Source organism: Gracilinanus agilis, chromosome 3, assembly GCF_016433145.1.
Source record: "Gracilinanus agilis isolate LMUSP501 chromosome 3, AgileGrace, whole genome shotgun sequence".
Taxonomy (NCBI): domain Eukaryota; kingdom Metazoa; phylum Chordata; class Mammalia; order Didelphimorphia; family Didelphidae; genus Gracilinanus; species Gracilinanus agilis.
The window spans coordinates 202191377-202202077 of NC_058132.1; the positions used below are offsets into that span (position 1 = coordinate 202191377).

The window sequence follows — 10701 nt, forward strand, 5'->3', positions numbered from 1 at the left end:
TCTTTCTTTCTTTCTTTCTTTCTTTCTTTCTTTCTTTCTTTCTTTCTTTCTTTCTTTCTTTTTCTTTCTTTCTTTCTCCTTGCCTACTCTCTTAGTATCAGTTCTAAACCAGAAGAGTGGCAAGGCCTAGGCAAGTAGTATTAAGTGACTTGCCCAGGGGCATGTAGCTAGAAGGTGTCTAAGGGCCAGATATAAACCCCAGTCCTCCCAACTTCAAGCCTGACATTTTATCCACAGAGTCACCTAGATGCTTCTATGAAATTTCTATCATAAGACGGGCAGTATGTTTCACCATATGTCCTCTAGAATGATCAACCCCCTTAGTTTACAGACAAAGAAACTGGTGCCCAGAGAGTTTAAATAATTCTACCAATGTCATATTGGTAGTATATTGTAGAAGTGGGATCTCATGATCTAAATTTTTATAGACTTGTCAATTTACACATCTATTCTTTTTTGATTTGTTCATTATTTATTTCTTTACTTAATTGGAAAAACTTTAGTTCATTGTTGTGGTTATTGCTATTTTAACTCTACCCTGTCAAGTTAGATGGGCAGCTATGTGGCACAGTGGAAAAAGGAAGACTCATTTTCCTGAGTTCAAGTCTGGGCTCAGCTACTTTCCTGTGTGACCTAGGCAAGTCATTTAACCCTGTTTGCCTCAGTTTCTTCATCTGTAAAATGAACTTGAGAAAGAAATGGCAAAAGTATTCCAGTATTTTTGCTAAGAAACAGCAAAATGGAGTTACAAAGAGTTGTATGCTACTTAAAAAATGACTAAACAATAACAAGTTGAGTTAGGTAAAAGCTTTTACTCTTTAGAAGATCAGGAAAGCTAGGAGGAAATAACCTGGTTATGACAGAAGCCAAAGGTTAGGATGTTCAGGCTAGGTAGAGTGCTGTTGGTGGTGGCTACTATGACAGATATGTGAATACTGCTTTTTAAACTGGTGCTATAGGTCTCTTAGAACAAGCTTTTTGGTCTCCAGACCTCTTAACATTCTTTTTTTTTTTCTTTTTAAACCTAACCATCCAATTGCATATTATAGTTTGACCAACAGGCATTCTTTATCCACTAGGTTTTTCTTGTCCAGATAGGTCAAAACCTATTGACCACATTTAGGCACTACATAAAGGTTTAGAAAAATAACAAGTAAAGATTTGTTGGGGTGAATTAAATTTAATGGAACCTATATCCTTCCCCACCTGCGTGTTCTTTCTTTCTTGCTTGTTTGTTTTCCTGTTTTCTTTCTTGCTTGATTGCTTGATTGCTTTCTTTTTCTTGCCTACTTGCTTTATTGCTTTCTCTTTCCTTCCTTCCTTCCTTTCCTCCCTCCTTCCTTTCCTCCCTCCTTCCTTTCCTCCCTCCTTCCTTTCCTCCCTCCTTCCTTCCCTCCTTCCTTCCTTCTTTCTTTCTTTCTTTCTTTCTTTCTTTCTTTCTTTCTTTCTTTCTTTCTTTCTTTCTTTCTTTCTTTCTTTCTTTCTTCCTTACTTTTTTTCCTTTCTTTTCTTTCTTCCCTTCTGTCTCAGAATTGATACTAAGTATTAGTTCCAAGGCAGAAGAGCATTAAAGGGTAGGCAACTGGGATCAAATGACTTGCCCAAGGTCACACAGTTAGGACATGCCTGAGGTTAGCTTTGAACCCAGGCCTTCCTGTTTCTAGGCCTGGCTCTCAATCCACTGAGCCTCTCAAAATATTTCTTTATTTACCTAGCTGCCCCCTCAAAATGTTTTTTAAAGAAAAGCAGACCCCAGACAAAGAACCCCTGCTCTAGGTGTCATGATCCTATGTACTATAATCCCTTTACCCCAGTTCAGAACAGCACAAGGAAGGTGCCCTCTCACAAGCCAGCTTTATTATTAGTGCAGAGGCCTAGGGAGGCAGGGGGACCAGTGATACAGACCACAAAGCCAAAAGCCTTGGCCTTGGGGGAGAGTTCCAGTAACAAAGGCATAAATGACAGCAGGCACTGAAGGAGTCTCCAAAATAGGCACAACTCATCCTTGTCAGGGGAAACATATCGCAGATCTTGCAGGGATGGATGTGATTGGCTCTGAAAGAAGAAAGACAGAATGTATAGTATAATTTCTCAGAGGTCCCTAGGAGAGTAGCTCTCCTGTCTGGAGGCCTCAAGAAATAACTTCCCCAGAAAACTCTACCCAGTAGATTATGGAATTAGGGGTCAGGGTGGAGTATAGTAGGGTCCCAAAATCTCTTATTTTATGCCTTAAGGCACTAACCTTGGAATCTTAAGACTTGGATTCAAATGCTGGCCCAGACCTTACAAACCATCGGAAAATTCACTTCTCTGAATCTCAATTTTTCTCACATGTGAAATGGGAATAATACATTACTTACCTCACAGAGTTGTTGTGTGGAAAGCAGTTGGAAGCTTCAATGGACTTTAATAAATGCAAATTATTATTATTCAGCTCATCTACTTATAGTGCCTTAAAACCTTTTTTTTTTTTTAAAACAAACCCTTACCTTCCATCTTAGAATCAATACTAAGTATTGGTTCCTAGGCAGAAGAGTGGTAAGGGCGAGGCAATGGGGGTTAAGTGACTTGCCCAAGGTCATAGCTAGAAAGTGAAGCTGAATTTGAATTCCCATCTTCAAGCCTGGCTCTCTCCACTGAGTCACCTATTTACCCCCCTCAGAACCCTTCTGAAGGGAATCCAATTTCCCTTAAGAATCAGAATGCTCTGAAACACTGTGGAGACATCACTGAGTTAGAGATGTCAATTTTGCCATTAAATATATTTGAGACCTTAGATAAGTCATTTAACTTCTCTATGTCTCAGTTTCTTTATCTGTAAAAGGAGGATTAATAATGCCCACTATACAGGAACACTGTGAGGAAGCTCTGCTTGAATCCCACCTTAAATACTCTGTTTTATGAGTATAGGGAAGTTGACCTCTCAGAATCTATCAGGGTTGTTTCATGAGGCAAATGGCTTTCCAACCTTGCAGATTTATAGAAATGTGAATTATTATTAAATGACACATAATGTACATGACAGGGCTTTGATAAAATAAAAATGCCTCAGAGATGTACTTTGTGTAATCAGTACTGAGGTTATTACATTCAATTTACTCGTTGTCATAATCACACTTAAAACTAATAGTGAATGGGGTGAGCAGTTAGCTGGCTCAGTGGATTGAGATCCAGGCCCAGAGATAGAAGTCCTGGGTTCAAATCTGACCACGGACACTTCCTAGCTATGTGACCCTGTGCAAGTCACTTAACTCTCATTGCCTAGCCCTTACTGCTCTTCTGCTTGGAACTGATACTTAGTATTGATTCCAAAATGGAAGGTAAAGGTTTAAAAAATCTAATGGATAGAGAAGACAGGACATCTTTTATTGGACCCCAAGGACTGTGGTCTTATTACTTGGAGATGCTATCACTTAGCATTCTTGGCATTACCAACCTCATTGCTTATGCCTGACCTCAGCCACCCACCAAGCCCCAGCAGAGCTATTTTCAGGTTATTGTTCAGTTTTATTCAATTCAACAAATATTGAATTATCACATATATTGTCATTGAACTAGTACATATACCTATGCTAGATGCCAAGAAAGATATGAAGTTGAAAGTCAAAGAGCCTGCCCTCAAGGGGCTTATAGTATGGCAGAAAATATACAAGTAAGCAAAAAAAGGTTATACAAAATCAGAAATGGGGAAGGAAGGACAAAGAAGAGATGTGGCCAAAGAGCTTTAAGAGAATTGAGGGAATGATCTTTTTAATTAGTAAGGAAGTCTTGGGGTAGGTATTAATACAAAATATAGAAACAGTACATTTCTAAGCAGCTAGGTGGATCAGTGGATAGTGCAGTGGGCCTGGAGTCAGGAGCACCTGAATTTGAATCTTCAGACATCCCCAAAGCTTCAGACTCATCCTAGCTGTGTGACCCTGAGAAAGTCACTCAATCTGTTTGCCTAAATCTACTGGAACAGGAAACGTCAAACCACTCCAGTATCGTTTGCCAAGAAAGCGCCATAGACAGCACGATCCACGAGACCATGAAGAGTGAGACACAAATGAATGACTGAACGAGGTAGGCATTGTAGGTACACGCAGGCACACGCACATATGCATTTGTGTCTACCTACATGCTTTAAGGATCTGCTCTGATACAAGCTCCAGCCCTCGATGCTTTACGACCTGCAGAGCTTCTTGAGTTGCTGTGGCCAAAAAACAGCGATCACCTGGGAGCCAGGCCTCTGCGGCTGAGCCTTTTAATCCCTGAGCCATGTAGGTGAAGCTTCTGCAGTTCAATAGGACATGTCAGAGATTGTGCCCCATTGGGAGAGCCTTGAAAGATCTCAGGGTCAGCCTCAGGCTAGGAGATCACATCAGAGGAAGACCTTACTGATGGTCGCGTGTATGCATATGCATAAAGAGACACATATGTGGATAAAGAGACACATAGATACATATAGAGAAATATGTAGACACACAGACAGACAGATAGGTAAGTAGGTAGATAGGGATGCATATATGTATATAGATAGATGGATGATAGATAAGATGATGGACAGACAGACAGACAGAGATAGACAGATAAATAGACAGAAAGATAGAGATAGGTAGCTAGATAGCTAGATGGATAGATAGATAGATAGATAGATAGATAGATAGATAGATAGATAGATAGATAGATAGATAGATAGAGATAGATAGGTAGATGTATAGATAGATAGATATAGGTAGATGTATAGATAGATAGATATAGGTAGATAGATAGATGGGCAGGCAGACAAGCAGACAGACAGATAGATAGATAGAGAGAGAGAGATAGACAGACAGATAGATAGATGAATGGATAGATAGATAGACAGACAGATAGATAGATGAATTGATAGATAGATAGATAGATAGATAGATAGATAGATAGATAGATAGATAGATGGATAGACGGACAGACGGACAGACAGTCAGATAGATAGATAGATAGATAGAGAGAGAGAGAGAGAGAGAGAGAGAGAGAGAGAGAGAGAGAGAGAATAATGGATGGATAGACAGATAGGCAGACAGATAGAGAGAGAGAGAGAGAGAGAATAATGGATGGATAGACAGACAGACGGACAGACAGTCAGATAGATAGATAGAGAGAGAGAGAGAGAGAGAGAGAATAATGGATGGATAGACAAATAGGCAGACAGACAGATAGATAGATAGATAGATAGATAGATAGATAGATAGATAGATAGACGGACAGACGGACAGACAGTCAGATAGATAGATAGATAGATAGATAGATAGATAGATAGAGAGAGAGAGAGAGAGAGAGAGAATAATGGATGGATAGACAGATAGGCAGACAGACAGACAGATAGATAGATAGATAGATAGATAGATAGATAGATAGATAGATGGATAGACAGACAGACAGACAGATGGGTGGGTAGGTGGGTAGATGGGTAGATAAAGAGGGATAGATAAATATGTAGATATATAAGCAGATAGATGAGCGAGAAATAGATAAATAGACACATAGAATGCTCAATTGATTTTCCAGTCAATTAGTAGACAACTATACATATACATATATGGGAAAGGGAGGGAGTCTTGTGTATACCTCTCAGATATTCTTATCACATTATACTTTGAATTGTGGTTATTTGGTTATGATTATCTTATTTCCCTTAATAAACTCCTTGAGGAGCAGAGACTGTGACTTATTTACCTTCATAGCTCCCCCATACCTAGTAGGTAAGGGACTCAGGGAATAGAGCAGTAGGTCTAGAGTCAGGAAGACCTGAGTTCAAATCCAGATTCAGATACTTCTGAACTGTGACCCTGGGAAAGTCATTTAACTTCTGGCTGCCTCAGTTTACTTAAGTGTTAAATTGAAATAATAACAGCAACTACCTTGCAGAATTATTTTGAGGATCAAGTGGGCTAATATTTGTAAAGTGCTTAGAACAATGCCCGCACATAGGAGATGATTAATAAATTATTCTTCCCTGCCTTTTCCCCTAACACACTATTAGCATCCAGCTAGCTACCTAAGAGCTATTTATTGAATAAAGAGAACAAATCTCAGCAGCTCTGAGTGAGGAGTCCCAGTTTCAAGCCTTGACTCCAATTACCCACCAATGAATGACTGATTTCATCATTTAAACCTCCAGGTGCCTTAGTTTCCTCATCTGTAAAATTATGGATAATAATACTTGTCCTGCCTATCTCACATGACTGAAGTGAAGGAAACTCTTTGTAGAGCACTAGATGAATATGAACTGTTATTCTTAGTGAAGACATTTAAATCAGGTGTTGGTTATTTTTTGAATGTTGCAACACTTCTTTTAATTAGTTCTTCTCTCAAACATCCTAGGACACTTAACCCAGGATAACATCTCTGTTCTGAACTGTGTAGGCTTAGGTCTGAAGTAGGTCTGTTTTTTTGATCCTTACAAGCTGTGTGGTCCTTAGCAAAGGACCTCTCTGAGCCATAGTCTCTTCATTTGTAAAATGGGGACAAAATTACTTTTACTATGAACTTCACGGAGTTCTTGTTTACAATAACTGATTATGCAGCTCTTTCCTTAGAACAAATTCTGTGAATTAGATAGTCCAAACATTTCTATGCCCATTTTATAGATGAGGATATTGAAGTTCAAAGAAATAAAAGTGACTAGCCCATGATCACATGCTAAGTATCTGAGGTGGTATTCTAATCGAGGTATCTCAGTGCCAGGGCCAACACTTTCTCCTTCACCCAAGAAGCGCTTTGTAAGTCTTAAATGTGTAAGTTTGTAAACTTTAAATTTATGTGAATAATGATTATCAATCATATAAATAATATAATTATTGTTATCATAGTCCATTCATTTGACAACCAAGAAAAAAATTGGAGGCAAAAAGACCAGTTAGAAGTGATAATGAAGTCCTGGACAAGGGTAGCAGCAGGGAACATATGAGGGAATTCTTTCTTCTCAGAGAGCTCCCAGAAGCTCCTGTAGCTTTCCTTTCTGCCCAGTCTAGGATGTAGCTCTTGTCCCAAAGCACATTAGTATGGCACTCTGTCCTCATTGGTGGACATGGCTTCATCTGCATTGGCATGGGACTTTCTTCTTAATGGTGGACATGACTTCATCTTCATGGGTATGGGACTCTCTCTCCTTATTTGATGGAGATGAATACTTTATCTCCTTATTGGTGGAGATGAAAGATTCATCTCCACCAATAAGTTGAGAGTCCTATGCCAGTGGGCTTTGGTCCAGGGGTCACAAGGATTTTAGCCCAGGAACGGGCACATAATAGATACTTAAAAGCCTGAGTAATTGATTAATCAATCACTCTGACCATTTTGGAGTCCAGCTGAAAACTTTTCTGCTTCTTCTCTTGTTTGGTTCTTTATGGATGTAGAAGACAACTCTCGTATTCCCACCACATGTCCCACCCTCAAACTCAGTCCTCCTGGCACATACCTGTACTTAAAGTTCATCTTCATTGATTTGCCTATGGAGAAGAGAAGAAAGAAAAATCCTTTTTGAGTCCTAAGGAGTAGAAGGGAGAAGAGAGAAGAGAGAAAGGGAGGACCATGCCATTTGGAAAGTGGCATAAGCCTGGGAGATTTCGCTCTCCATCCTTAGGGGCAAAATCTTAGTTTCCTTATCTGTAAAATAAGGAATTTGGATGAGATTATATGTAAGCTCCTGTACAGCTATACAGTTCTGATTCTAAGATTCTGCAAGTCTGGAGGGTCCTCTGGGCACTCCTTCCTCTCCCCTTCCCCCCACTCCAATATGTCCAGTAACTCACCGACGTTTCTTCTTGCCCCCACAACGAAGTCTTTTGCCTTTGAAAACAGACAAGAAAATTTATTTTCATTAACTTCTGTCCTCAAGAAAAATCTACTCCCCTTTCCTTCTCTCTCATCTCTCTATAAATCTGTTTATCTGTCTTTCTGTTGATCTACTCTCTATCTTCTTGCCTATCTCACTCATCTACTTATCATCTATCTGTCTATCGCTCATCTACCTATCTATCTACTCGTCTATTAATTATCTATCTTTCTCATCATTTCTCACCTCATATTTGATGCAGACTTTGCCTCCCTCAGGATCCTCAATAATCACTAACTGTCATGGAACTAATGTGTGGCACAGTGGAAAAACACACTGAATTTTGAGTCTCAGGACCTGGGTTCAAATCTTAACCTTAGTTTTATGATCTTGGGTGAGACATTTCCCTTCTCTGGGCCTCAGATTCTTCATTTATATGAAATGAAGTGGAAGGCTAATGCCTTCTGGAGGGCAAGAAATTGCTCATCATTCCTTCATTTATTTGCCTCAGGAATTTCCCTCATTCCATAATAGGCCTTGGGTCAGACTATGACTGACAAATAGCTTTTCTATCCTGAGAGAAAAGAAAGGCAGAAACTACAGTCAAAATAGGAGTGAATAAAGGGGACGGGGGCCAAACTTGAAGGTGGCTTTGAAAAGCCAAGGTCAGGCAAGGCTGTGCAGTAGTTAAACCTTGGTGACCAAGATATAGAGAGAATAATCTTCTTTCCCAGAAGCAGTTGGTGGCCCAGTGAATAGAGCATGGGGTCCAGAGTCAGGAAGACCTAAGTTCAAATCTAGCCTCAGATACTTACTCACTCTGTGACCCTGGGCAAGTCACTTAACTTCTGTCTGCCTTCATTTCTTCAACTGCAAAATAGGGATAATTACAGCACCTACCTCCTAGGGTTGTTATGAGGGTTAAATGAGGTAATGTTTATAAAAAGTACTTAGCACTTCCTAGCTGTGTGATCCTGGGCAAGTCAATTAGCTCCCTTTACCTAGCCCCTTATCACTCTTCTGTCTTGGAAGGATCAATACATAGTACTGATCCTAAGCAGAAAAAAAAAAAGTGCTTAACACAATGTCTGACATATAATAGGCACTTACATAAATATTTTTTCTCTTCCTGACCCTTGTTTTGTTGTTCAGTTGTTTCAGAGGTGTCTGTTTCTTCATGACCCTTTTTAAGGTTTCTTGGCAAAGATACTAAAATGCTTTGCCATTTCCTTCTCCTGCTCCTTTTACAGATGAGGAAATTGAGGCAAACAGGGTTAAGTGACTTGCCCGAGGAAATACAGCTAGAAAGTGTCTGAGGCTACATTTGAACTCAGATCTTCCTGGTTCTAGAGCCAGCACTCTATTCACTGTACCACCTAGCTGTTCTGACACGATCCTACACTATTGCTATATGTATAATGGTTGGGTTGGATGAGATTTTCCCTCAGCCATCTCTTCCCAGCTCTAGCTCCTAGGACTATACAAGTTGCCCTGCTCTGTACTAGATGTAAATGCATGTGACATAGCGCCTGCCTTAAGGAGTTCAGAGTCTAAGGAGACAGGATAAAATGGTATGAGACAATGGAAGGATGGTGAAATGTTATGCTCTATCGACTATGAAACCTGCGGGAGCTCAGGGAAGGCGAGGGCTCTTTGGGGTCATATTGTAAGGGAAAGCCTCGCAGAGGAAGTAGGGATTAAGCAGGACTTTGACGGATGAGAAGGAGTCCAGTGAGCCAGAGGGAGAAATAATGTAGATGAAAATATGGTGTGGAAAATGGAAGTAAAAGAGAGAAACCATATGGTGCTACACAAACGCTACGGAATTTGGCATCAGAGAACCTGGTTGGATCCACGCTCTGTAAGACCACCTCTCTCAAGGAGCCATCTTACAACTTCTGCCACGAGTCATTTAATCATTTCTACCCAGCTCCATCTGACTCCTTCCTTTCTCTCCAGACTCAGGGGGGCGAAACCAAAATGGGGGCTTAGTAGCAGCGAAAGCTGGAACAGCTCTGGAGAATCTCCCCTGCCCCGATATGGCCAAACCTCACTTACCCAGGATGATCATCAGTCCCACAATGAATGCCAAGCCAGCGAAAATCAGGCCTCCGTTTCGGACAGTGGCATAGTCTTGGAGAGGGGAAAAAGAAGGTGAGTGGCCTGAAGGGAGGTGATTAAACCTTAGGGTAGATTGAGTGGGGAACTGGACGGCTAAAAGAAAGGTAAATGGAACCCCCTACCACCACCACAGGAGAGGAGTCTGGCAAACCAGATCCTCTTACACTGTGCCAGGAGGCAATGGCAGTCAGCCACCTCTCCATTTACTACTGAAGCACTCCTTTGAATAAGGGAGGAATAATATGGGGGTAGGTAGGGTAATTCGGGCATCCATCTAGGAGAGACCCAGGCTGCATGGAGGAAAAGTGCTACCGTGGAGAGTGCCAGGCTTACCATAATGGAATCTGTCCTCATCCCCCTTGGGACCACCACCTGATTGAGGAGAAAAAGATAAGTATGAACAACTTAAAAAAGAGTTCGTAGGCCTTCTCTTCTTGGAACCGTGGGTATGCCATGGGCAATGGGAAACTGGTAATTACTCAAGTTAAGAAAGTCTACCAGGGGGCAGCTGAGTAGCTCAGTGGATTGAGAGCCAGACCTAGAGACGGGAGGTCCTAGGTTAAAATGTGGCCTCAGACACTTCCCAGCTGTGTAACCCTGGGCAAGTCACTTGACCCCCATTGCCTACCCTTACCACTCTTCTGCCTTGGAGCTATACACAGTATTGACTCCAAGATGGAAGGTAAGGGAGAAAGAAAGAAAGAAAGAAAGAAAGAAAGAAAGAAAGAAAGAAAGAAAGAAAGAAAGAAAGAAAGAAAGAAAGAAAGAAAGAAAGAAAGAAA

The 10701-nt window shown here is 40.8% G+C and overlaps 1 protein-coding gene across 1 annotated transcript in view; it reads right to left on the reverse strand.

The window, feature by feature from the left end:
- Positions 1-1835: 1835 nt before the first annotated feature.
- LOC123242097 (phospholemman-like) overlaps positions 1836-10701 on the reverse strand; it is a 236045-nt gene continuing 227179 nt past the window's right edge. The window contains exons 7-11 of the mRNA XM_044669604.1: positions 10253-10291; positions 9857-9931; positions 7776-7812; positions 7442-7472; positions 1836-2055 (exon numbers count right to left, since the gene is read on the reverse strand). Coding sequence (XP_044525539.1) covers positions 7448-7472; positions 7776-7812; positions 9857-9931; positions 10253-10291 — 176 coding nt within the window. The 3' untranslated portion in view covers positions 1836-2055; positions 7442-7447. The remainder of the gene's footprint in view (positions 2056-7441; positions 7473-7775; positions 7813-9856; positions 9932-10252; positions 10292-10701) is intronic.